The sequence below is a fragment of the Daphnia carinata genome, chromosome 5, assembly GCF_022539665.2.
Source record: "Daphnia carinata strain CSIRO-1 chromosome 5, CSIRO_AGI_Dcar_HiC_V3, whole genome shotgun sequence".
Classification (NCBI taxonomy): domain Eukaryota; kingdom Metazoa; phylum Arthropoda; class Branchiopoda; order Diplostraca; family Daphniidae; genus Daphnia; species Daphnia carinata.
In genome coordinates, this window is record NC_081335.1 from 2,682,259 (window position 1) to 2,707,674 (window position 25,416).

At 39.6% G+C, this 25,416-nt stretch overlaps 3 protein-coding genes across 3 annotated transcripts; 2 read left to right on the forward strand and 1 right to left on the reverse strand.

Annotated features, from left to right (window-relative positions):
• Positions 1 to 47: 47 nt before the first annotated feature.
• Positions 48 to 21,902, reverse strand: LOC130696035 (uncharacterized). The gene is made up of 8 exons (XM_057519102.2): positions 21,896 to 21,902; positions 2,508 to 2,852; positions 1,942 to 2,448; positions 1,544 to 1,885; positions 1,308 to 1,476; positions 866 to 1,239; positions 652 to 792; positions 48 to 590 (listed from the first exon to the last, which is right to left on the reverse strand). Exons 2-8 carry the CDS (start codon positions 2,841 to 2,843, stop codon positions 51 to 53), a joined length of 2,409 nt encoding a protein of 802 aa, XP_057375085.1. The 5' UTR covers positions 2,844 to 2,852; positions 21,896 to 21,902; the 3' UTR covers positions 48 to 50.
• On the forward strand, positions 7,129 to 8,390 carry LOC130696054 (keratin, type I cytoskeletal 9-like). Its single transcript, XM_057519130.1, has 4 exons — positions 7,129 to 7,245; positions 7,329 to 7,463; positions 7,531 to 7,602; positions 7,672 to 8,390. Exons 1-4 carry the CDS (start codon positions 7,228 to 7,230, stop codon positions 7,993 to 7,995), a joined length of 549 nt encoding a protein of 182 aa, XP_057375113.1. The 5' UTR covers positions 7,129 to 7,227; the 3' UTR covers positions 7,996 to 8,390.
• On the forward strand, positions 13,934 to 23,910 carry LOC130696042 (transcriptional regulator ovo-like). Its single transcript, XM_057519115.2, has 5 exons — positions 13,934 to 14,514; positions 14,618 to 15,320; positions 20,754 to 21,133; positions 21,205 to 21,604; positions 23,326 to 23,910. The coding sequence occupies exons 1-5, from the start codon at positions 14,362 to 14,364 to the stop codon at positions 23,379 to 23,381; spliced, it is 1,692 nt and encodes a 563-aa protein (XP_057375098.1). The 5' UTR covers positions 13,934 to 14,361; the 3' UTR covers positions 23,382 to 23,910.
• The last annotated feature ends 1,506 nt before the right edge of the window (positions 23,911 to 25,416 follow it).

Below are 25,416 nucleotides of genomic sequence, written 5' to 3' on the forward strand. Positions count from 1 at the left end.
GAATTAATTGTAGAAAAAAAGAAAATGGAAAATAAATTCGACAGTTGACTTCACATTTTTGACTGCAATGCTTCTCCGATGGCCTCATTGATTCTCTTCAGGGTATCGACGCTATCACATTCGTGAGCGACACGCTCTAGGGTTTTCATTTGTATGGCGATTGCACGCCGAAGACTGCATATTTCTGATTCGTTTTGGGAGCTACTGCGGAATTCCGTCATTGGTCGAAACGGCTGGTTAGAAGTCAGAAATTCAAGCGAGTATATGCACTTGTCCAAACGTTTCAAGGATCTACAGCGGCGAGCTATGAGTTCCAGTTCAACGTTCAACCGTTGCAATGGGGTGCAGTCTGGTAAGGCATGAAACCCCGGCCAGTGGGCAGCTAATTGTTCGTAGTTGTCGGTGAAAAACCGCGAGAATTCTAGCAAACTTTCGTCAGCGGCTAGCATACCATTTACGAGCTGGAAGAAAGTGGCAAATTTGGACGGATCAGTTTCACCGAGCAAAATGTCTAAGCATTTCTTTACAGCCTCTCGCTTCAGATCGTCATCGATATACTTGGTTCGAGCTTCTGCCCATTCATTTTCCACCTAAACACAGAAGACGGATATTAGAGCTTGAAGTAAATTCAAGGTAAACTATAAGGTTTACATTCCACAAAGGGGTGAGAAAGGTCGGGAAAGCATCCGATCGTGATATCCAGGCATCAGCGACCGTTGACGGGTCGTGACAAAGAATGAAGTCCGGTTGAAATGTTTGGCCCAACTTTGCGTGAATAGCAGCAAAAACCTCCTAATAATTAGCAACAAGGATTTTATTTTTAAAGATTTGTTTCGAAAAACGAAAAGGACTAGGCAATTATAACCTGTAAGGGTTCTAGGCCATTCTGATCCGTGATAGCATACGCAATTAAATAAGCCTCATTATCCGAAGTTGACAAGATACTTAGCCCAAGAAGCCTGTGACAGCGGTCCCAGTTGATTGAAATATCGGTGACGTAAATGATGCGAGCATGAAGTCTTGCTAGCACCACTTGATTATCGTTCATTACGGCTAAAAGAAGAACCCTGCTGCCTGGATTCCAGATCAGAACAGAAGATTTGGATTCGAGCTCCTCCACCCAAAGTTTCACGCTCTTGCTGTCGTCTGGATCACGACGCTCAAGGTTAGTTACTCCGTGAGACCGGCACACGTTGAACACGTCTTGTCGGGTCACAGCCATCATTCGTACAGTCGTTCCTGTGGCACAGGTGTTTCAAATGAGAATACGTTCGAGAATGATGGATACAACCAAATCAAAAGCTAACCGGTTATCGTGCCGCTCCGCAAGGTTTTCACGATTTCGTCCGAATTCCAACCTCGAGCCAGCAGTTGCAATATCCAAAGCTTTTCTTGTTTGCTTAGATTTTGTCGATGTGGCTCTTTTGTGTCGTGACCGTAGTGCGTTGGGCAGTAATCGCACGAGATTCGATTTAACTGGAAAGTTTGAATTTATCAGTAACCAAGGCAAACTGATTGACAATTTGGATATGAAATTAATTACTTCTTTATCGTGGACGAGGCTAATCGAAGCTGTGCAAGTACCATTAATCTTGATACTCCCTTGGCTACTGGGTTTCTTCTTTTTGCTACCTTTGCTCTCCCTGATGCGCTGCAGGCCAGAGCGGTTGCAAGCATAATACATGTAGACTACAGCCTTTTTGGTATCAGACTGGCGGGTTTGGTGGCGTCCCGATGATCGATTAAACTTGCTGCCAGACAGTTTCTCCTCAGACATTTTCCACGCTTCAAATTCTTCCATAGATGTAAACGTGTGCGTCTGGGCTTCCATTGCGAATCCATGAATCAAGTTCAGGTGCTTCCTCAGATCCTCGACTCTCGAAGACTAAGCAAAAAATTTATTTAGCAATTCGAATAAATAAACATAAAAGTTTGTCTCACTTTGAAAGAGCAGCTTTCCTCCCTGCAAAACACGGACGCATTTTTCAGGACTCGCAAATGATGAATCCGACCATAATGACGAGAAAACTCCTCGAACCGTCGGAATTTTACAAGTTCTTCCGTAGATGGACATTTATCGCACACAAAAAACTTTTGTGATGTCGGTCCTTCACCTGTTGTGATGATCGATTCAGGGTTCAATAGACATACTTCATATAACATTGAAGCGTTTTTCCTTTTCTGGCGTTTCTTCTGAGTCAAGGTAGTGGGCATGGTAGTGTCATTCGGATTGTTTAGAAGTGGTTTCGGGAGAAGCCGGCGAACTCTTCTCGAGGAACTGGTTTTCGTTTCTTCTCTAGCATTTACTTGAGTAGCTATTGTTGGTATTTGACTAGGTTTTCCTTGTTGTGCTGTTCCCCCCATAATAAATACAATTTGTCCTTCTGGGATATACACAGCAGATGCACTGTTGATTACATCCGGGATATTGGAAAATGGTGATTCATCCTGAAAAGAAAAAACACTAACAAATGCAACATGAAATCAATTTTTTCTACCTCATTTACTGTGTTTATGGCTGGAATAGATGTAGGAACTTGAAGAGAAGCAATGAGTGAATCACTCACATCATAACTATTTGCCGTTTGAGATGTTGAAGAGGAACCATTTGTCTCTCCCTGCAAGACGGTGTATGTAACATTGGAACTGTCGACAACACCTGTTTCATCAGTTGTGATTATAACTAGATCATCTTCTTTATTCTGCTCAGTAAAGTTTGACAATGTTTCGGTAATGTCCAGCACCATTTGCCCATTTTCATCGACCACGACCGTCAATTCTCCTTCAATATCACAGGAAGACTCTGGTATTGTTCTATCGAAACAGTCCGTAATACGTTCCATTTCCTTCAGCTCTGTTACGAATACCGCGACAGTAAGGTACAGTTGGTATTACTTGCAATTATTTGGATACATTGGAAATTGCTGTAATTTCTGCGCATCATCCCTGTTGTACGTAAATAGGTTTTCGTCGAAAGGCTTGTAGAAGTCCACGCTCCAAAGATGAAACAGATAATACCAGATTTTAAATACTGTTTCCTTCCCTTCGTCGACTGCAACTTTCCTAGGCAGACGTCATCTCAAGACAGTTGATATTTGCGGAGGTAGGTGGCGTTGAATAATCGATTTTTCTAAATACAGAACATCGAAAAGAAAAATTTTATTATTAACCGTTTTAATTAAATGTCAGCTTATAAAAAGAATATGATCCAAACAATTTAATTTTCCTTCACGAACTCTGTAGCTGCGCTATGAAGGATGGCACCACAAATCGTTCGCAGGGCCAATCGACACGAAGTGCCTACATCTCTTACGGTTGACGTGCAAGGAAAAGTTCCAACGAACCCTTCACCGAAAATGGGACGTACAGAAACAATTCCAGTGCGATGAGCCAGGAAGCCGCCGACTTTGAACTGCTAAATCAGCACGGAGCTCATAGACGTCACCAAGATGAGGCCATGTCGTCCCCCAACCCCCGTCCCCACAAACCCTTATAGCTTCCTGCATGCTGTTTTGGAAGCGTCGTCACTATTTCCAGCTTTTTTATTACCAAATCAGAGAGGTAGGCAGTCACGTCAAAACTAGCAACTCGTTGCTGCTGATACATTGACGGCCGGCATTCATAATCATTTCCAAGCCGCCACATCCCGACGAATGCATTTCAAAATTTCAACCCCATCCCTTCACTCTTCTCCAACTGAATTATTATTGAAAGAAAAATTCAGATTTTATTTTCTTTTTTTTTTTTTTTTTTATATTATTCTTCTACGCGGAAAGTGTTGATGCTCCAGAACGCGCCGTGGCGACTGTTTTAGGCCATCCGGAAAATATCGTAGTTTCATCATCTCTCAGACGGAACCCTTTCCTACACACAAACAAAACAAAAATATTCGCTAACAAAAAACAAAACAAAAACAAACAAAAACACAATGACGATAGAGGCAAGAAAAGTTCTCGTTGCATTTCACATACGTCATAACAATAACGTGACGACACATTGCGCGGATAAGTGTCGGCAGTCACAAGATGACGGAGCAATAACTTCCTTTTGGCTGTTGTGCTGTATCTTTTGTATATAGATTTACGAGCTACGCGGGGGCCGCTATAGTTTTTTTACTAGTGGTCTCTCATTCTCTCACTCTGTGACTTTTCAAAAGGCACCGTGGAACAGAAAATAATAATAATAAAAAAAAAAAAAAAAAAAATACTGAAAATCCCGGCGCGTTTTGCGTTCTTTCAAACAAAATGTTACGAGAGATTTTGAAGAATGATGGCAATTTAGACGACCTCGTCGGATTTGTTTCTGCGCAAAAACCGCTCAATTTTTTTTTTTTTTTTTTTTTTTTACTTTTACGTAATAGGGAAATCATTCCTGAGCTTCAAGCATCCGTTAGCCATGCTGACCTTTGATTACTACATTTTCTGGCATCTGAAAATCACAGTTTGATGGGGAACAGTGTCGATGAACTTGTACACACACACACACAAACTGTTACAACATAGCAATAAAACAAAATAAGACTAGAACTATAGGCAGAACGGGAAAAAAACGGCTCGTTAGTAACGGCATGGATCAAAGCCAAAAAAACAACAACAAAAACGAAAGGACTAAAATGTAGCGACAAATCATTGTTCACGGTTTATACGCTGAATGACCGGTGATAAACGCGGCCTACGAGAAAACGGCGGTTTGGAATTAGAACTGCGCACGATAAAGAAAACAAGGGGGGGAGAGCTAAACAAGGTTGTAACAATATTGTACGCTTGCATTTTAACATCCAACACATCGGTTTTAAACAACCATCCCAACTAAAGATTTTTGTGTGTGTGTGTGTGTGTGTGTGTGTTTTCGCCCTATACATTCCTGACATAACGATCGACTTCATCGTTTTTCTTGAACCAATGGAAAGAAATCCATCAAATGAGGGGGAGAAAAGAAAGGAACAACCACATGAATTATTCTCCGATCGTCGGATATAGACAGGCTAAACAATATGCTCCTTTTCTCTTATTATTTGATGTGGGAAGTAAAGAAAAAAAAAAAAGAGGGGGGGGGGAATTATATTTTAAAAAATATTATACCATCAGTCCCCCCCCCGCGCGTGTCCCGTCTCTATTATTAGACGTTGGAAATGAATGACCTCTGACGGGTCTTCTCATAATTCAGAGATCGTGCACCACGCAGCAGCAGCAGCAACAACCACAGCAAACTCCCTCCGTTCAAGAGGATCCCTATAGCTCACCAATTTCGGGGAATTTACGGGGTTCGTTTGTATGAGCAAAAAAAAAAAAAGAAAAAAAAGAATAAGGGTTTAAGCAACCCTTTAAAAATAAAAAAACTAGAACTTTACACAGTTCTGTTTCAATTTCTAGCCGTCGTTCAGTAAAAGAAAGAGCTGAGCAGAACGATTGTTGTGGAACACGCACACGAGACTCGGAGCAGGTGAAAGACATACAAGGATATTGTTGCAGTATATAAAATAGATTTAATAGTTTGCTATGCAGTCAAAGGCCTACCTTGCACGATGCGCTGCGATGATTATGTCGGCTGGCATGTGCTTATTGTCGAACCCCATCTCACCGTTGATTGTCCCCTTTTTTTTTTTTTCCTGACGAACTTCTTCTTCTTCTTCTTCTTCTCCCATCGTCTATATGTATAAATATATTCCGTGTCTCTTTAAGCAACAAATAGATATAAATATAAGTAGACGAAGAAAGAAAACGAGCACAGAATGAAAGAGAGAGAGAAAGAGAGAGAGAGAAGGGAATAATGGGAGCGATTTACGAGCCATGGCGTTTGCCAAACGCTCCCGCGCGACCCATACACCGGCCATGATGCTGGGCTCCTACCCACACACAACGATTTATGGAAATGGCTCTCTCTCTCTTCTGCTTCGTCTTCGTCATCATCGTAGTATAGAGTCGTTCAGTCGCTTTCAAAGACGACTCTCTCATTTCTTTTCTCCCCACACACACACACTTTTCTTTCCTTCTTCTTCTTCTTCCCTACTACTTTTTGTGTATGTGTGTACACATCTAGTAGTCTATATAGTTATAGTGCATATTACCCCGACTCTTCCTTCAACTGGCTCGTTTCACTAAAGCTGCGAGACGTCCGGGGCCAAGACGACAGACGTAGGGAAAAGAGACACGTTTTTTTTTCTTTTCTTTTCTTTCTAAAATGGAAACAATCTGAGAAGAGTTACATTTCAAATGGATATGACTCCATTTTTGCTCGTATTTTTTTTTTTTTTTTTTTTTTTGGGTTTCTTACTGTCGTTGTACACGACTCACCCAGTTAACTGAGGATCGCGTTTCTGGCTAGGCCGCACGACGAGTCCTCTGGAAAACCAGACGAGTTTTTTTTTTTTTCTTTTCTTCGAAAAGAAGAAATGAATCATTTTATTAGGGAAATTGACAAATGGAAATATAATCGTGTGATTAAGTCGGGGGTAGGAAAATAATAGGAAGACTCATTCATTTCAATTGACGTATATCGAGAACGGACGACACGTTTTCTAATGGCCGTTTTTTTTTTTTTTTTTTGCCGGCGTGAATGTTATCGAAAAATTGTGTCCCTAACAGACCCTCATTCCATTTGATATAGTTAGGCTAACACAAAAGTAATTTAAAAACACATCTTTCATGCCACACTTTCACTTTCGCACTCACCTTGTGTAAACATGCGATCCTTTCGGCCGAAAAACGAGTCAACTGAGTCCCTTTCGAAGTCTCCATCCGTAAAACGAAACAGCCATATCGTTGTAGGTCAGTAGGCCTTTCTCTATTTTAAAAAAAGATGAAAGCAAAAAAAAAAAAAAAAGATAAGATTAATTTGTGAAATAGTGTCATATGGACTATTGAATCATCAAGGCCACCCGAAAGCGAGAAGGCGGCTTTCTTTTCATCCGATGTCGACTCTCATTTTCCATGGATTTAATCGAGTGCATCAAAAGAAAGAAAAAAAAAAAAAAAAAATTGCGCCATTTGAACGGCCGTTGCGGTCCGACTTTAATGGCTGTTGAGTAAAAAAAAAAAAAAAAAAAAAAAAAGAGATGGACACAATTACACACATTTATGTCGACTATAAACGATACTCCCTCTTTGCTGTTAGGTATAAAAGAGAGGCGCTGGATAGAATGGACATTGCACACCTCCGTCGACAACCGCAAAGCTCAGTCAGCTCAGAAAAAAAACAAACAAAAAAAAAACCTACCTAAACAACAAGATGAAACTCGTCGTTGCTGTAAGTAACTTTGTTTTTAAAAACTCCGATTAAATTTTAATTCAAAGAAAAGATGTAAAAAGGCCTATCTGTTTTATGTCCAGATATTGTTGGCGACCGTCTTGTGCTCCATCGGCGGAGAGGCTGGCAAAAGCAAAGGAAGAGGCGGAATGCAGCAATCCTACGGCGGAGGTGGCCAACAATCTTACGGAGGCGGACAACAGCAATCTTACGGCGCGGTATCTATTTAAATACATTTTAAAATGATATTTGTTTAATTATTTAATGAATAAATTCAAAATGTAGTCATCGATGCAACATCGAGCTCCGATGCAAAGCAAAGGCAAAAGTAAAAGCAAAGGTCAACAACAGCCAATGGTAAATGATGAACCGATGCCTCGCATTCAAAGTAAACATCAAAATTCAATTCAAATTTTTACTTAACAGAGTCACGGACGACCGGCAGCAGCAGCTAGGCCCATGACGTCTTCGTATGGCGGCGGCTCGGCAGCGCCGCAACAGATGTCGGGATCGTATGGATCATCGGCTTCAAGTATGGTCATGCCTCCTCAACAGCCTAAACCATCCGCACAATCGTCTTACGGCGGCGGTAGCGCTGGCGGAATGGCCGCACAATCGTCTTACGGCGGCGGCAGCGCTGGCGGAATGGCCGCACAATCGTCTTACGGCGGCGGCAGCGCTGGCGGAATGGCCGCACCGGTAGCTCCAGTTGCCGCTCGTCCTCCAGCTCCAATGTCTTCGTCCTATTAAGAAAAAAAAAAAAAATAAATAAAAAATGGAAGAACTGATCATTAACGAACGATCGGGATTCCAACACACGGATGTCATTGACCAATTCCCCCCACAAACACTAGGAGGACCCCTAATTAAAAATGTCTAATTAACGGGATATAATGAAAGGTTTTATGATTATTACTATGAAAGAGAAGGTGCCACTATTTATTTACAGAATCGCATTCACTGATTACGTATAGGGTCACGAAGAAAATGTTTTTTTTTGTTTTTTTTTTTGTTTGCATTCTAATTTCTGGTAGGAGCTATGTTAGGCATTGGATGTTATCCATATTTCTGCCTATAATCACATGCTAATTAGAACGAAAAAAAAATATTTATCAAATAAATACAAGAAAACTAAATTTTCAAAATGTCTTTGCCGTTATCCTATCGTCCTTTTTATATGCAACATTCGTACATACATATGTCTATGTACATGACGAGCGGAACTCTTACGTTTTATACACTTCTTGGCCGGTTGCTGTTCGTGTCATTCACCGGCTGATGTTCAAAAATGTAACAAAAAAAAAAAAAACAAAAAAAACAAAAAAAAAATCACGAAAACACAAAAGAAAAATAAGATAATAAAGAAGATAGAAAGGAGTAAATAAAATATACCTATTCGCTTCAGTTCTACGGTAAAGACATATACATATATATATATAAAGAGAAAATAGAGAGGCGGCAGTCACACACAGCAGCACATAAAATGATAGGAGGTTTAAAAAAAAAAAGTAGACAGCAAAAAAAAAAAAAAAAAAAAAAAAAAAAGCATTGAGCAAAGACAAGTCGTCGGTGCCGGTGCATTCTCAGCGTTCCTCCACTTGATTATCATTCCGGCACGCATTGCAGCACGACTTTTCTTTCTTTCCTCTCTCTCTCTCTCTCTCTCTCTCTCTCTCTTGCGTATTATTGCTGCTGTTTCAGAGTTGTCGTCGGCGGGGATAAAATACAACACACACACGCACACGCGCGCAGCCGCTCTACCCGCAATATAATTCCGCATCGTCAAAGCGTCTTAACAAAAAAAAAAAAAAAAAAAAAGAAACAAAAAACTCTAATCATCATTTGGTTTAAAAATGAAAATTCATTTTCCATTCTCTAAATAATAGAGAAAATAAAAAACAAAAAAAATAAAAATCGAAGAAACATTAACGAATCGGGAAGATGCTGCGACGATAGTCGAAGACGAAGACGCGGGAAGTTGTCACGAAAAAAAAAAAAAACGAAGCCAATCTCGAATATCTCACATGCCAGCTGTGCTTCTCTGTTTTGCTGCTGTTATTCCAAGTTCTTTACGAAAAGAGAAAGAGGAGACAGGACACAGATAGAGATACTGGAGATATATACAGAAGGGATCTACATTGTCAAAGCTCTCGTTACAACACCCACACCCACGCCCGTATACACACACACACACACACACACATCTATCCTTTACGCCGTGGCTTTAAAACTCCCCCCCCCCCCAAAAAAAAAAAAGGAATCGAAATGTTCTGAGATATGCGTCAAAACAAAAACGGAGACACATCGAATGAGCGATGAGATTCGTAAAGTCTTTGCGCGCCAAAAACACATACTGTATTGAAATGCGAAATTTCAAAAATAAAATAAAATAAACACGCAGACGGGAAAAAAAATGGAAGAATATACTTAAAAAAAAAAAAAAAAAAAAAAAAAAGAAAAGAAGGACGGATAAGAAGCGCGACAGACGCATTCTTTTTTTTTTCGTTTCTTCTTCTCGATCCGGTCTCACGGTTCTCTGCGTTCTGGCTTTTTTTTTTTTTGAGAACTTCTTATCGCCATCGAAAAGGGGAAAAAAAAAAAAAAAAATGACGATAAGAAGAGGTTATGTAAGCGGTGTCGCCGGATTGTGTGTTGGTCATATCAATACGATGGTGGAGGTTTTGGGTGGGCGCATTAGGTAAAAAAACAAAAAAAAAAAAACGAAATTTGATTGACTCACGAAAGAGATTTTGATTTTAACTTGTCCGCTAGTTGGTTTACTGTACGTCGCCCTGTGATGGTCGCAACCAATAGCGAAGAGTTGCACTAAACATATCTTTCTCTCAAATAAAAAAAAACAAAAAACATAATAAAATACAAAGGTCCCCTTTCGTATAAATATACCGCTGATTCTTCTGCCGCGCCTTCCCACCCGCCCTTCGACCCCACCCCTTGTCAGGGACCGTTTAAAAACAGTGAGCCTTCCTCCTAATATACACGCACCTAATAGCATGTGTAATGCCCAGTTTTAACCTTCTTCTTTTTGCCTGTACATTTAACCGCACATAAAAACAAAAACAAAAACAAAAAAAACCCAACGTCTCTCATTTGTTTTCTTATTTTATTGTCAGGCCTATATAACGAGACTCTCTTTTTAAAGACATGTCTCTTTTTAAAAATAAAACAAAACTTCACGAGCGCATGATTTAATTTTTTTTTTTTTTTTTTTTTTGAAAATACGAGCCTCTTTTCATTATTCCGCATCATGAAATGCTCCGTGTCATTATTACGTGAAAGGACATAGTTCACTCACTTATAAACATTAAAAGCAACCGACGCCCGACGACGCTGAGTTATTGAATAGAATCAACTGTGCGTGTGTGTCTGTGTGCGTGTAAAGGCCATAGAGTTGCACGATACACAGCAGCCGCTAGAAACTTTCTACAGTTAGATATTCAAGAAAATAAAAATAAAAAAAAAAAAAAGAAAATAAAAAAGATTCTTCAAGTGATTGAAATTCCGAGCGGGCTAGTAATAGTTTCGACATGTTGGGACCCCCCTCTCTCTCTCTCTCTCTCTCGTCTCTCTCCCCGTACTATATGGCAACATATACAGATGACAGAAGGTAACGATATAGATAATGTAGGAGAAGGCAATCAACGAGCCCGTTGATGATACGGTAGTCCGTAATGGGTGGTATAGGATAGGGAAGGAAACAAGCAATAAAGATTTTCAGATGATGAACTCGCATATCCTTCATTTTGATTATCGAGCGGAACGGAAGGCAGACGCACTCAACGTTCAGAAGAGTTTAAAATAAATTAAAAAAAAAAAAAAATCGATGCTAGCCAATTCAATATATGCACAAATGATATTACTATTATTTTAAAATAAAAGATTGCGACGAATGAAGCAAAATAAAAATGCGGGAGAATCAAAATGGAAATGTTCACGACTGGATTCTTCACTTTTGTCGCCGGGTAAAATCTGGCGTTTCATGCTGACCCGTTTGCATCAAAGACATTCGAGAGCTATTTTCCCGCGGTATTAATAAGAAGCCAGGGAAACGTGCGGGCGTGTAAACTTTTCCCATTAAAAAAAAATAAATAAATAAAAAAAAAATAAAAAAAAAAACAACAACTCTTTTCTTGGTCCGTGAGAGCTTTTCACAGTAGCGTCAGACTAATACACGCACAGATAAAAAAAAAAAAAAAAAAAAACGATGAAGCCCGTACACACCGCCGCGTATATACGAACTCCAAAAAAAAAAAAAAAAAAACACCCCAAAAAAAAAAAAAAAAAAAAAAAAAAAACGTACTGAGAAAAACAAAAAGCGTCTGCTCGGGAAACCCGCCGACCCTGAGAATGTTCGGCATCCGTTCAACCTGACTGATGGCCACTTCCACCTCTTCCAACAGCATTCTCCAAATACAACAAGAGTAACAGACAACAGCAACAACAACAATACACAATGGCTAAAATAAAATAAACCAAAAAAAAAATTAAAAAAAATTAAAAAAAAAAATTGACTATCGATGCTGGCCATTGTCGTACTGTGTCTACTTATCTCTTCAATTATTTTGAATCAATAAAAATAGAACGGAAAAATAAAAAAATAAAAAATCCCCCCAAAAAATAAGGGGAGATAGGCATAGATACTTATTAGATAGACGACTATGTGTAAAAATGTTCCATCTGATGAAATTTGAAAAAAAAAAAAAAAAAAAAAAAAAATGAAAAGGACACACAGAGAGACAGGGAGAGAGAGAGAGAGAGAGAGAGAGAGAGTAGCCCGTTTTTCCCACGCGCATTCCTCGGCGTGCTACCGGACTGCTGTCCATCCACGTTTGAATCTAAAAAGCTCTCGTCTTGAACCAAAGTGCGTACGGACTTTTGGGTACATCAAAAAAGGAAATGCACGTTTTTTGTTTTATTATTATAAAGCCATTTTTTTTTTGTTTTGTTTTGTTTTGTTTGGTTTTTCAGCGTGAAAGTTTCTAAGAATTGTCGATCGTCGCGGAGTTATGTCATAAATACAATATTACAATTGAATTATTATTTTTTTTTTTTTTTTTTTTCAAAAGATAATTTTTACGTGACGCAATGCGTAGCTCATCAGACCCGGAAAAGTTCAAATTTCCTTCAAGGTAATCGCTAAATCATTTCAAGCAACCCAATATGCAAAATCCCTCGTTTTTTTTTTGGTTTTTTTTTTTAAACTAACTGGCATGAGCTTCAAACTAAATATCAGCGGAAGACAATTTAATTGCGTTGACTGGAACAAACTTTTCTTCTTTAAATTGGGGAAAGATTCCTAAGACGAGGAAATGATTCGACTTTGTTTTAAGAAAAAAAAAAATAAAAATAAAATAAAAAAAATAAATAAAAAAGAGAAAACGACTGAACCAATCGCGCACGGTTTGTTTAAGAGACACGACAGAAGGGGGGAGTCTGCGGAACGATCCATCAAGACGTAAGCGGACAGGTCGAAGGCGATATAATAAGAAGCGCAAGCGCAAGCGCGCGCGCGCGGGGTCTCTTCCGAGGCAAACAAAACCGGAAGGCCGAAAAAGAAAATGTTCCAAAATCCAGTTGACGGATGATTGAGATCCATCACTCTCGGCAGGACGGGGAAAGGAGAAAAAAAAAAAAAAAAAAAGAAAAAAAAAGGGGGACTTGGTGCCAGTCACGCCTTTTGTCTTATGTTCGGGAATACGTTTTTATTTTTACAGCAATGGCTTCCTCTTTGACTAGCGTAGTAGCGTATAGTAGTTCCTATTTATACACTAACAATCTGCCCGTGTCCCTTTTGTACCTCTTGCATATATGCCCAAGTCTGAAGAGATGGATATGCTAGTGCAATGGTATTTTCCAATTATATCGCGTTCGCTTTCGTCCTATTCAAATGTCAAATTCAGTGTCAACCGACCGGAACTCGAGAGATTCGATATTCCCATACATCCGGCGCGCTCTTTTTTTTTTTTTTTCTTTTTTGTTATTTTTTTCTATTTTTCTCATCCACACAGAGTTTTTTGAATAGGAAAGATTCAAAGGGGGAGGGCATCAGAATGGGGGCAAGGCTACCAAACAAGGGCGGAGCTTTGATAGGACAGTTCTATCAAAGTCGGGCCACGATTGCTGGAAATGCCAGCGACGACGCCAGCACAACAGCGTCCCCCCCCCACCCTTTTTGTTTACCCTCTCAAAAAGAAAATAGAAAAACTCTTTTCGATATATGTTTTTCTTTGTGCTTTTTACTAACCATCATGACGAAAGACAACCCCCTTCCCTTCGTTCTCCTTCCCCTTTTGGGGGGGGGGGGAGGATGTGCGCAGACTCCGCCCACTTTTTTTTTCGACTGGCAATGACGTCAGCCACGGCCGTTTTCCTGCGTCTTTCGTGTCTGCACAGTTTCCTCCCCATTTTACGATTTTCTTTTATTTTCTTGTATTCTGTTTTGTTTTGTTTTGTTTCTGTTTTTTTTTTTCCTTTTCGTTTCTGTCTGCACGTCTACGCGACAAAATAAACCCACAGCAAACGATCCCGCCCTACGCCTGCCCACCTCCTCTTTTTCATTCGAGCGAGAGAGAGAGAGAGAGAGAGAGAGAGAGAGAGAGACAGAGAGAGAGAGTTCCTCTTAGGGGATTTAGGGGAACGACTCGATAGTACCGGGCGACATTTGACACGACCGACTTGCTGCCGAGTGAACGACGGCCAACTTCGCTCCGTTTTGTTTCCCTTCGTTTCTTTCGTAGCCAAACGTTTTACAAGTTTGTTTGATTTTTTTTAACCCAGCGAATCTCGAGTTTCTATTGATTCGTTCAAAACCACCTGAGTTTCCTTTTTTTTTTTTTTTATTTGAGCCAAATCAATTGGGGATTATCTTTTTATTAACCATAAAAAAATAAAAAAACCTAGCAGTGATTCACTTAAAAAAAATTTGACGACCGTGCATCATTGGTGAAGTGTTTTTGTTTGTTTTCTGTGAATGTGAATGTGTGCGTTTTGAATTTTTGCCCGCCAGTTGTTTGAAAACAAAAACAAAACAAAAGACACTCGAAGCCTAAATTGAGCAGTTCAATCTGATAAGTCAACACAAGTGAACGATTGGTTTTGATGATCAAAGGGGGTGGCGAGCGCACCATGAGCTGTGCCCAAGTGATGTACCAGCCGTACGTGCCCTACTTGTCGTCGTACGACCGGTCGGCAGCAGCCGCCGCAGCCGCCGCTGCCGCAACGGCCGCCGCCAACGGAGAATCACCCGAAAAGGTAAAAACCCGCAAAACAAACCACAAAAAAAAAAAAAAAAAAAAAAAAAAAAAATTGCCCACGATTTAGATTTTTAAAAATGAAATAAATCAAACTTGCACAGAAATATCGACTACATCACGAAGGATTAGCCGACGGAGCGACAGACAACATGGCCACTAATTACGCAAGTAATTACCTGCTGTTGAGATCCAATTATCCGTCGGCTTCGACGTCGTCGGCCGTGCACAACGGGCCGAGTAGTAGCAACACAAACACGTCGGCTGGAACACCTGTGCCGGTGGGCTCTTCTCCGCCGTCTCCCGTGGCCGGCCCGTCGTCGTCTGCAACCAGCGGCGGCGTGTTGATGCTGGAAAACGTTTCGCCAGTCGGCAATCGTTCGGGATCGTCTTCCTCAAATTCGCAGCACCTGGCAATGGTGCAACAACATCAACATCATTTCCAGCAACAGCAGCAACAGCAACAACAGCAACAACAACAAAACGAGGATATCAAACGGGATCTGTCGGACATGTGCGGCCAGCCATCGGGCCAACAAGACACTATGCAAATCGATCACGACGCAGACGAATCAGAAATGAACAGCCAACATCACCAACAGCACAAAGAGGCCCAATACCTGTCGGCTAATTGCGTCGTCTTTATGAGCTATTCGGGCGACACGGCATCGGTTGTCGATCAGCATTTCAGCCGGGCGCTCAACGCGGCTCAATCCGATTCCGCCGGTAGTGGCAGTTCCTCCTACACGGACACTTCATCGGCCAGCACGAGCAGTCAGAAGACATCGGGCATTTCGTTAGTTAAAAGTAAGTCCCTTTTATTTCATTTTTTTTTTTTTAACGGGCACCACACTAAGGGGGGGGGGGGGTGTGTTGCGTACAAACTAGTCGTTAGTGTACGGTCGTATGCTCGTTACGGAGCAAAACATTACGGAATGATGACATTGTGCGTGTTTAACGAGCTGTGCCATTTCTTTTTTTTTTTTTTTTTTTTTTTTTTGTGAGGAGGCAAAAAGGGCAGGAAAAAAAAAAAAGATCACAAATATTTTGGCGCACATTTTCTTTAATTGTTTGCGATTGCGTGTGAAGTCATCATGCCCCAAACAGCGCGTCGTATTTGGACAGCGCACTGAGAAAATAAATGCAAAACACACAGAGATCTTCGCTCCCTCCCCGCTTTGTGTAGATTATCATCAGTGTATCTCAATCTAGACGTGTAACACACGAGAGAGAAAAAAAAAAAAAAAACGGAGCGACCAACAAAAAAAAAAAAAAAAAAGAAATAAAGAGAAGGAAACTGGTTTTCTTTTTTCGGTTGGGGAATTTGATACTTGAAAGAATTTAAAAAAAAAAAAAAAAAAAAAAAAAAAAAAAGGGTCCCGTCGGTTTGCGGCGAACGTGTTCACCTGGGTTCAAACTTCAAAAAAGTGTGAGGAAACAACATAAATGATGAGAACACGAGAATGTTCTTCCAATCCATCTTGATTTTTTTATTCTTTTTTTTTCTTTTTCTTTTTTTGCACAATCAGACCGTCCACCCGAACTCAAAAAATAGAGCGGGGACAACAGGTCATGAATTGTAATATTCCCTCCCCCGGATGCATCGGCAGAAAACAGGTCCCTTTCTTCTACACACAGTTGTTTAAATTTAGATTTGGTTTTTCATTCTGGCGGGGGATATCGAAATCAATCAAGAATTTCGATACACATGTGTGTCTTACATAGCGGGTAAAAAGAAATCCCTCAAGACATTTTGTTTTAATGATGGGAAAAGAAACGAAAAAGACAGTGACGAACGCAACGGGCAGGTTTTATTTTATTTTATTTTTTTTTTTTGCCCGTCTGTACTTTCCCAAAAATGAAAAAAAAAATATATATATATATATAAAATCTAAATGTCGCGAGCGATTGTGTCCCTTTTTTTTTTTTCTCGTTCTCTTTTGTTTTCTTTTTCACTTGATTCGCCTCAAGAGGAACAACAACAAGAAAGCAAGAAATAGAAAGAGAAAAAAAAAAAAAAAAAGAATCGAAGGGACTCTTGCATCAGACGGGCCAGCAGCAGCTATACACACACACACACCCACATTCCATTCCACATGTCGGATGCTTATCGACTTCATATCCTTGGCCTCGTCGATTCATTTTCCCTTTTTGAATTTCGCCTCTACAAACAAAAACAAAAAAAAAAAAAAAAAAAAAAAAAAAAACAGTTCCTCCTCCTCCCCCGAGCTCCCTGCTACATAACAATAATGCTATTATAGACACTGTCGCAGTGTACCTTGTGTGTTTGTGTGTGTGTGTGTGTATATATAGCTACAGAAAGAAAGGGATTTTCGAGGCGGGATCAATCTCTGCATCACATCACGAAATCATCCATCAAATCCGGCCGCCCGTTTGGCTCGTAAGAATAAGAAAAAAAAAAAAAAAAAAAAAGGGAAAACTCTTTTCTTTTTTTTTCTTTTTTTTAAGTTGCACACACAGAGGAATGAAAATAGAATAAAAACAAATATCGAAAACTGGCCTACACTTTTCAAGAAGAAATCGCTTTTCGGCCTCTTCGGCAGTAGCGAAAGAGAATAAAAATAAAACATCAAAAGAGAAAATGAAATTGTACAAAACAAAACATTCGTCTAGAAGGGTGTAGTAAACCTGGGCATCGGTAAAATGGATGGATTCAGCATTTTCAAGTTTTTTTTTTTGTTTTTTTTCCCCCAGAATGGATGGCATTTTTGGAATATCCAACAGCGTCAGATTCCAATAAAAATGGTACCAAATCTCCTCCTCCTCCTCCTCCTCCTCCTCCTCCCGCTTTCCATATTTGATATCTGTATAGGCGCGTGTGTACAATACCTTTTCCCCCTGCCTTCTCAAATAAATGTCGATCGAGCCGCCAGATCACGACTATATCACGTGATGGAGCATTTTGACCGGGCCTCATCCATCCGGCGGATGATGACCGCCCAGTACGATGATCTCTTAACTGGTCAGCTGTTTCACGTGTCTTCCCTATCGCATCATCCAATGGTCGATCGAAACCTCTGCTCAATCGTATAACAAAAAAAAAAAAAAAAAAAAAAAAAAAAAAAAAATGAACGAAACAAAAACAAAACAAAATCCGATAGCGTGTTATCCTACCATCCCCCTATTATTGGATGGCGTAAGACAGCTATACAAGACGAAAAACAAGGGCGACACAATTTTTTCAGGTGAATCGCTCAATGGTTTGATTATCATTGTGGACGATCGCAAAAGAAAGGCAAAAAAAAAAAAAGAAAAAAAAAAGAAGAATAAATTCCTTGATTCCCGGACAGAATGAAAGACGAATCCAGTTCTTCTTTTCTTCTTTTTTTTTTTTTTTTTCTGTTTAGAACAGTGTCTCACCTTTCCCACCCAACGCCATCGCGATTGATCTGACACGTAACAACAACAACAACAACAGAGGAAACAGTGAGAAAAAAAAAAAAAAAAAGACGTGAAAGACAAGCATTTTGACAGCGTATCTTTGAAAATCATAATTTTTTTTTTATCCCTTTCAATTCACGTATCGACGCTTTGGTTACATTCATTTTTTTTTTTTTTTTTTTTAAAACTATATGAGATGTTTGAAGGTAACAAGAGAACAACAAAAAGAAAAAAAAAAAAAGGAAACCTGCTATGGAAATTCAGAGTGTAAAAGAAAACCCCAAAACATAAGAATCTAGCGGGATAAATACTGGAATTTAATTTGCATGTTAATGAAGCCGGCCCTCCCTCTTTGAAACAGTTTTTCTCACCCTAGACACCACACGAAAACACGTGAAAAAAAGTAAAAAAAAAAAAACAAACAAAAAAACTAAAGACATGTTTGGGTCCATCTACCAAACACATGATTTTGATTACGATTATTGATTGAATTTGATTCTTTAAAAATTTCTCGTAACTTTCCCGGGAAATTCAAAAAACAAACAAAAAAAAACAAATTCAAAAAGGAATGAATTCAAAAACAAGACAAAAAAAAAAAAAAAAAAAAATGAAAGCTTTTTGATCGAGGCACGTCGTGTGTGTGTGTGTGTGCCGGCGATCAAAAGATATTTCTGTTGTTGCTGTTGTTAGTTGTTGTTGGTTGTTGTTAGTTGATAATGCCGTATACGGCGCGACAAAAGAACTTGCCGACGACGACCGCCTTATTCTACCCAATGATGTACTGTACACACAGACACACACACAAGAGACAAAAAGACCAAAAGGTCATCGAAAAACAGAGAAAATAATTCTATTTTCGATTTTAGTAGAGAGGCAAATAGACAATGGATTTTGCTGTGTGCGTGTAGCTGATTTTTTTTTTTTTTTTTCCTGGAACCTATTTTCAAAATTTTACATTATGCCACACACACACACACACACACACACACACACACAGTTCAAAACGCAAATTGATCGTCTATGTGGGGTAAGAAAACAACTGACAAGCGGCTTCTTCACGGCAGGGTAATATCTACCTAATCTATCTCGTGTGTGTGTGTGTGTATCCACTTTGACTAACAGCACCCGCGAATTTCAAATTTCAAAGAATCGCTTTAAGAAAAATGTGATATTTCGTCAAAAGGAATACAGTTGATGTCACCACTTTACTATAGACTGTACAAGTGGCTCCATCCAATCATTGAATGAATTTTTGATTGAAAACTGAGCAAGGGGAGAGCAAATGGCTAAAAACTCGTTCTCAAAACAAAACAAAACAAAAAAAAAAACTGATGGAATATTACTTTTCATAAGTATTTATCTCTTCTTTCGAAAAAAAAAAAAAAAAAAAAGGTACCATTGAAAAAGCAGTGCATTACGCAATACACGCATCTTAGATATTACTCACAACGTACTAGGAGTTTGGAATCAAAAAATGAATGGCGGCTATCTCTTGGTTGCGTCGGCAAAAAAAAAAAAAACGGACAAATAAGAAAAAAAAAAAAAAAAAAGGTACAAAAAAAAAAAAAAAAAAGATGACACAACCGACCCTGCGTGATGAATAACCTGGCAGTTTCTTATTTTCTTTTTTTTTTTTTTTTTTTTTTCTGTGTGTGTCCATCCCGTCTTCTCTTCTCAAGAACTGTTGCTCTCTTAAGCTTCCAAAAAAAAAAAAAAAAAGAAAGACAACACACATAATGTCATTCATTTTTTACTACTACTACTCTACAGTCGGCTGTCAACGTAGCGACCGACTCGTTTTCTTTCGGTTTGATATATTCGATACTGCTACTGCTTCTTCTTCTTCTTCTTCTTTCCCACCGTTTTTTTTTTTTGGTTCCAAGTTTCTTATAAAAAAGAAATGAGAAAAAAAAAAAAAAAAACATTTTCTTGCTAGTTCGTTGGGTTCGATAAAAATACGTGCGGCAGACCCCCACCTTTTTCTTTCGTCTTTGAGAGAAAGGACCAGAGAGGGGGGAGAAAAAAAAATAAAAATAAAAATAAAGGAAAAACAAATACCAGTAGCAGGTAGCACCAGGTAGTAATGGCAGCACTAGTGGTGGCCTAGTAGTAAGCAAATGTAAGACATCAAGACGAACAAGGCCGCTTTTCTTTTGTTTCTCTCTCTCTCTCTCTCTCTCTCTCTCTACTAAATTATAGAATCGTTTTCTTTCGTTTGAAAGAAAAAAAAATAAATAAATAAATGCGGACTCCCGACATACGGGACGGAGGGGAGAGAAAAGAAATGCGCCCATTGTGTGAATACAAAATGATTGGAATGTTAGGAACTCGGGATAGGCTTCTGTTAAATGCCCGTTATTTGGGCAAACGAAAAAAAAAAACAAAAAAACAAAAAGCAAAACAAGACACCCTTTATTTCATCTGGGCTGTCCACACGCAAAAGACTAGAAATATTTTCACGGCAATAATGAGAGGCGTGTTATGGCACAGCCATCGACATTATACAATAGGCCTAACCCCACGCCCACCCCCAACCAAAGAATAGATCATTTTGGCCGCTTGTCATTTTAAGTCGACCTTTTGTTTAACTCTTTGATCGAATTTTTGAACGCGCGTGTTGAATAGCCACGCATTCAAAAAAAAAAAAAAGAAAAGAAAAGAAAAGAAAAAGAAAAAAAAAAAAAAAGAAAGAAAAAGGTGGAAATGTTCTTTGGCATGACGAAAGAAAGTGGACGTCATTAGCGCATCACAAACACGCACACGCTAACTGGTTTATTTATTCTTTTTTTTTTCTTCTTCCCGAAATTCTTTGCGCATTTTTCATTCATCAACCGAAAGGCGGGACGTCGATGGCCCAGAGGAGTTTCCCGCCGTCGTTTTGGAACAGCAACTACCAGCCGCCGAAATGCCAGGTGCAGGTGCAACAGCACCAACAGCAACAACACCTTCACCAGCAGCAGCAGCAGCAGCAACAACAACAACAGTTGTACGGCGCTATGGGTAGCCAGCAATCGGCGGCGGCCAATCAGCAGCAACAACAGCAACAACAGCACGACCTGTTCAGTCAGGCCGAGGCCTATCACGCTCACGCAGCCGCTCTCAATCATCACCACCACCACCACGCAGCCGCCCATCACCACGCCGCCGCTCATCATCACGCTCACCTGACTCACGCCGCCCAATCAGATCCTTGGACGCACTACTCTCTCAGTTCACAGGTAAACCGTTCAAACAGAAATGTTCAACAGAAATTCAAAAAGAAAATGAAATCAAAACAATTGGATGTTAGGCCTATTCGGCGCATAATCTTAGTGGAGGTTATGCGGGTGTTTCCGGGGTAGCGGCAGCCTCTTCGGCTGCCGCTGCCCGTTTTGGGACCCACCATCAATCCTACGGCTCCTTCCTGCTCCATCAAACTGCCAATCCGGCCAGCCATCGAGTTTTACCGGCGGCTGCGGCGGCCGCCGCCGCAGCCGCTGCCGCAGCGGCCCATTGTTCCATCAAATCGGAACCGTGGACTTCTGTGTCTCACCACCGTTACGGCCATCACCCGCATCATCCTCACGCTCACCATCCAGGTGATCCCCTCGCCCTAACAGCTCATAGCGACCTGTCGACAGGTCATCATCACCCGGCCATCGATGCCGCTTCCTACACTGCCGGTCACTCCTACACCAACATGCCACCAGGTCAGACAATTTCAATATAAAATCATAAACACCTCCCCCGCCCCCGCCCTCACCCCCACCAAAAAAACTATTCCTCAATTTTTATGAGCGGGAAAAAAAAATTTAAACGAGGGAAAAAGATTAATTTTTTATTGGTTTCCCGCCAAACATGAACGTATTAAATAGTTAGGCCGTTGATCAATGACTGTCTCCCGTCAACACCCCTACCCTTATAGTCAGCTGGCTGTTGTTGCATTTTTCCAATAAAAGCGGATGACAATCCGATCGAAGGGATTTTTACCCCCCTCCAACCCTTATTGAAAATGCAAATATCAAGCAGTGAGGGGAGGGGTAGGTTTTTTTTTTTTTCGGACGTGTTTGATCTCCCCAGTCAATATATATATATGTATAGGGTTATATCCAATAAAACGAAACGTATGGTCGTTTCGTTTTATAAGCGAAAAATATCGCAACAAGAGACACACAAAAGATGATCTATAGCTCCATGAAATGGAGGGCTTCTTTTTTTTTTTTTTTTTACGGGAAAAAGGTTCTATAGTGAGAGGGGGGGGGGGGGGCGACAGAGACACGTGTTCCCATCAAAGCGACAACTCTTGATCTCATCTCATGTGTGCGACAAAATCATTTGTCCCCCCCCCCTTTTCGTTGTATACAACGATGACGAGCTATTCGAAAACTCAATGTTGTACATTCGATGGGTGGCTACCTTCCCTCCAATAAAGTACCGTCAAACACTAGTTTTCTTCACCACGTAGACGCATAACACGAGATACAAATAATAGACAGCGCAAACTGACTCGTGTCACTGCACGATCCCCACTTTAATTAAAAATCTCCTTAGTAATACCAATGCTTTAGTTCCACCCCTCCCACCGTCATGGAACCTGCGACATGAGATTGCGTCGAGTACACGGCGTGATACTCTATATTTGCCCCCCTCCCTTTTTTTTATTTCGCAATAATGTCCACCCCCCTACACTTGAAAAAAAAAAAAAAAAGAAGATGGGATCCGTTACGCATTGCCACTTGAACAAGGTCCTTATGGACGTTTTATAACAATATCATCCCGACAAAAAAAAAAAAAAAAAAAGTTTGTTTCCACATGTGAGCAATCTCGTTCCGGCCAGTTCTCCCTGCTCCTCCCTCGCCGTGAAAACGACATAAATCTTAACTACGAGTCTTTTTTTTTTTTTTTTTACAGGTTATAGAGGGCGTAGGACTATAGACGTTATATCCACATAAAAGTTAGGTTGAAGGTTATGAGAAATTGCGAGAGAATGAGGATGAAAAAAAAGAAAAAGAAAAGAGGAACGAGCGACATCAAAGAGGCTCGTGATATTGCTGTGCCTCCTTTTTCCTACGACAATCAAAATCAGAAAAAAAAAAAAGAGAAGAAGAAGAGATGACAAAACGGTGTGGAGAGGGGGGGGGGAACCCTATAGAGAAACGGGATCTCTTTTTTTTTTTTTTATATTAACAAGAAAGCGCGTAGGCGAGTTCTATATAGGCTCGCATTTATTGCGTCGACAACAATCCAATTAGCTTTGATATTACCATGTGAACAAGAGAAGAAAAACGGGGGGGGGGGGGGGGCCTATTGACATTTTCATTCGTTTAATTCCTTATAAAGAAAAGAAATGAGGGAAATTTTGATTCTCCTCATTGATTATTGTTTTTTTTGTTTGTTTTTTTTTTTAACGATTTTGTTTGGAACGTTTTAGGTTTGGAAGCCGGGCAGGTACAACAAGAACCAGGCAAAGATCTTTACTGGTTTTAGCGGCGGTGTTTCGATTGCGATCCGCCGGATGGAATCGACAAAGAAAAAATCACACGATTTCAAAGAAAGGGGAAAAAAAAATTTGTTTGTTTGTTTTTTTTCGCCAATGATTTCATGTCATATATATAATATCCAATTTTCATTTGCATATGCTAATAATTTCATATATGTGTGTGACCGTACTATTTTACATGTTTTTTGTTTTTTTTGTTTTGTTTTTTTTTCAATTTTTTTCCCCTTTTTTTTCCCGTTTGTGCGTGTGTCAATTTTACTCCCCACAAAAAAAAATTGGGACGTCACCGGTTCGTACTTTTTTTTAAAAATCAAACCCAAATGACAAGCTAATAATCTTATACATATATAATATAAACCTTATAATTGAAACCATCTGCGTGTACTAGTTTTGATTTACTATTCGGCCCGTGTTCTTTTCAATCTGAATAAATTTAACGATTCGATGAGGAAAATTCATCCCCCATTTAAAAAAAAAGAAAAAACAGTTCATTCGGGTGTTGTATATTGTTAATCCCCCCCCCCAAAAAAAAAAAAAAAAAAAAAAAAAAAACTATGTTACGTTTTGGGATTATACGTGAGCTCTTAAAATGTGAATCGACGTTTCTTTAGACATTTCAATTTTGTTTTCCATTTGACATTTGAGTAAATTTAGCCAACAAATATTTCAATAACCATCCCAACCCCGCTGATTTGCATGCCGTTTTCTCTTCGTCTCTGTGCTGCGATATGGCACGAAAAAAAAAAAATAATAATAATAAATAAAAAAATAAGAAAAAAAATTTTGAAACGTCAGTGGGACATGCGACTAGTCAAAAGTAAATGAAAACGGTAAAAACAAAAATGGTTTCATCAATTTCCAAGCAAACAATTTCAAAACCACACACACCCTGCACAAATTTGAATCAAATCATATCATATGTATGCAAAATTAAGAATATGAACGAATTGGATTCGTTCAAAAGATATCGTTTCCTTTTCTCTACTTCTCGACTTTTTTTTCCCCTTCTCTTTGTAATTTGGTTTTCCCCAGTTTGACATGTTTCTCCCGACACGCCCACACGTTGAAATGTTGACACCCCCCCCTTCTCCTTACAATCTCAGTGGCAAGACATCTCCTATACAAAAAAAAAAAATTGTATACGTTCTTGTTTGTTTTGTTTTGTTTTTTTTTGTTTCTCTTCAAAAAAAAAGAAAATTTTTTTTTTTTTTTTTTTTTAGAAAAATTGGCCGGTTGATTTTCGTGAATGTTTCATTTTCTTTTATATATGACTTATATACATCTTTTTATCTTCTTAAAAAACAAAATAAAAGCCTGCCGGAAGATCGAAAATAAACCAGCACCATCGCCGGGAAAACAAAAAACAAAAAAACGTGAAGAAAAACCAAACCAATAATCTAATAACTATTTACGTCAACAATGTGTGTGTGAGTGTGTGTGTGTGTGTGTGTGCTACTATTCTACATATAAATATACATCAATGGAAAGCGAAGTAAGCTGAACACACAAAAATCTATCCTTTTTTTTTTGTGTGTGTCGCTCGTTATTTCGATTTTCAAAAGAGGCAACAAATAGCAACACATGTTTTTTTTTGTTTTTGTTTTTTTTTAAATGCGGCTTCAACTAAAACAAACCGATGGGGTTCTCCCGTTGACGGAAGAAAAAGTCGTGTACGTTTCTTAATGAGTCGCCTGCAGACGGACGAAAGGCCATCGTGATGGATGGGCAAAAGACTCTCAAGCGGATAGGGGGGGGGGGCCTTGTTCTCTGTTTTTCGCGCAATGAACTTTGAACTTCCAGCCCAACACACGGAGATAAGAAAAGGAGGGGAAACGAAAAGTGTCCAGCATCCGCGTGTTTTTCTCTTTCCTATCGACGTTGAAAGGGTTTTGCGGGGGTTGAAAAGACTTTGTCTTGATGGGGCCCAACACGTGTCGAATTCTTTGTAACAAAGACCGGAGAGAAGTAAAGCGACATGTTTATGTCCCCAAAAGGATTTTTCTTCCACTTTTTTTTGGTTCT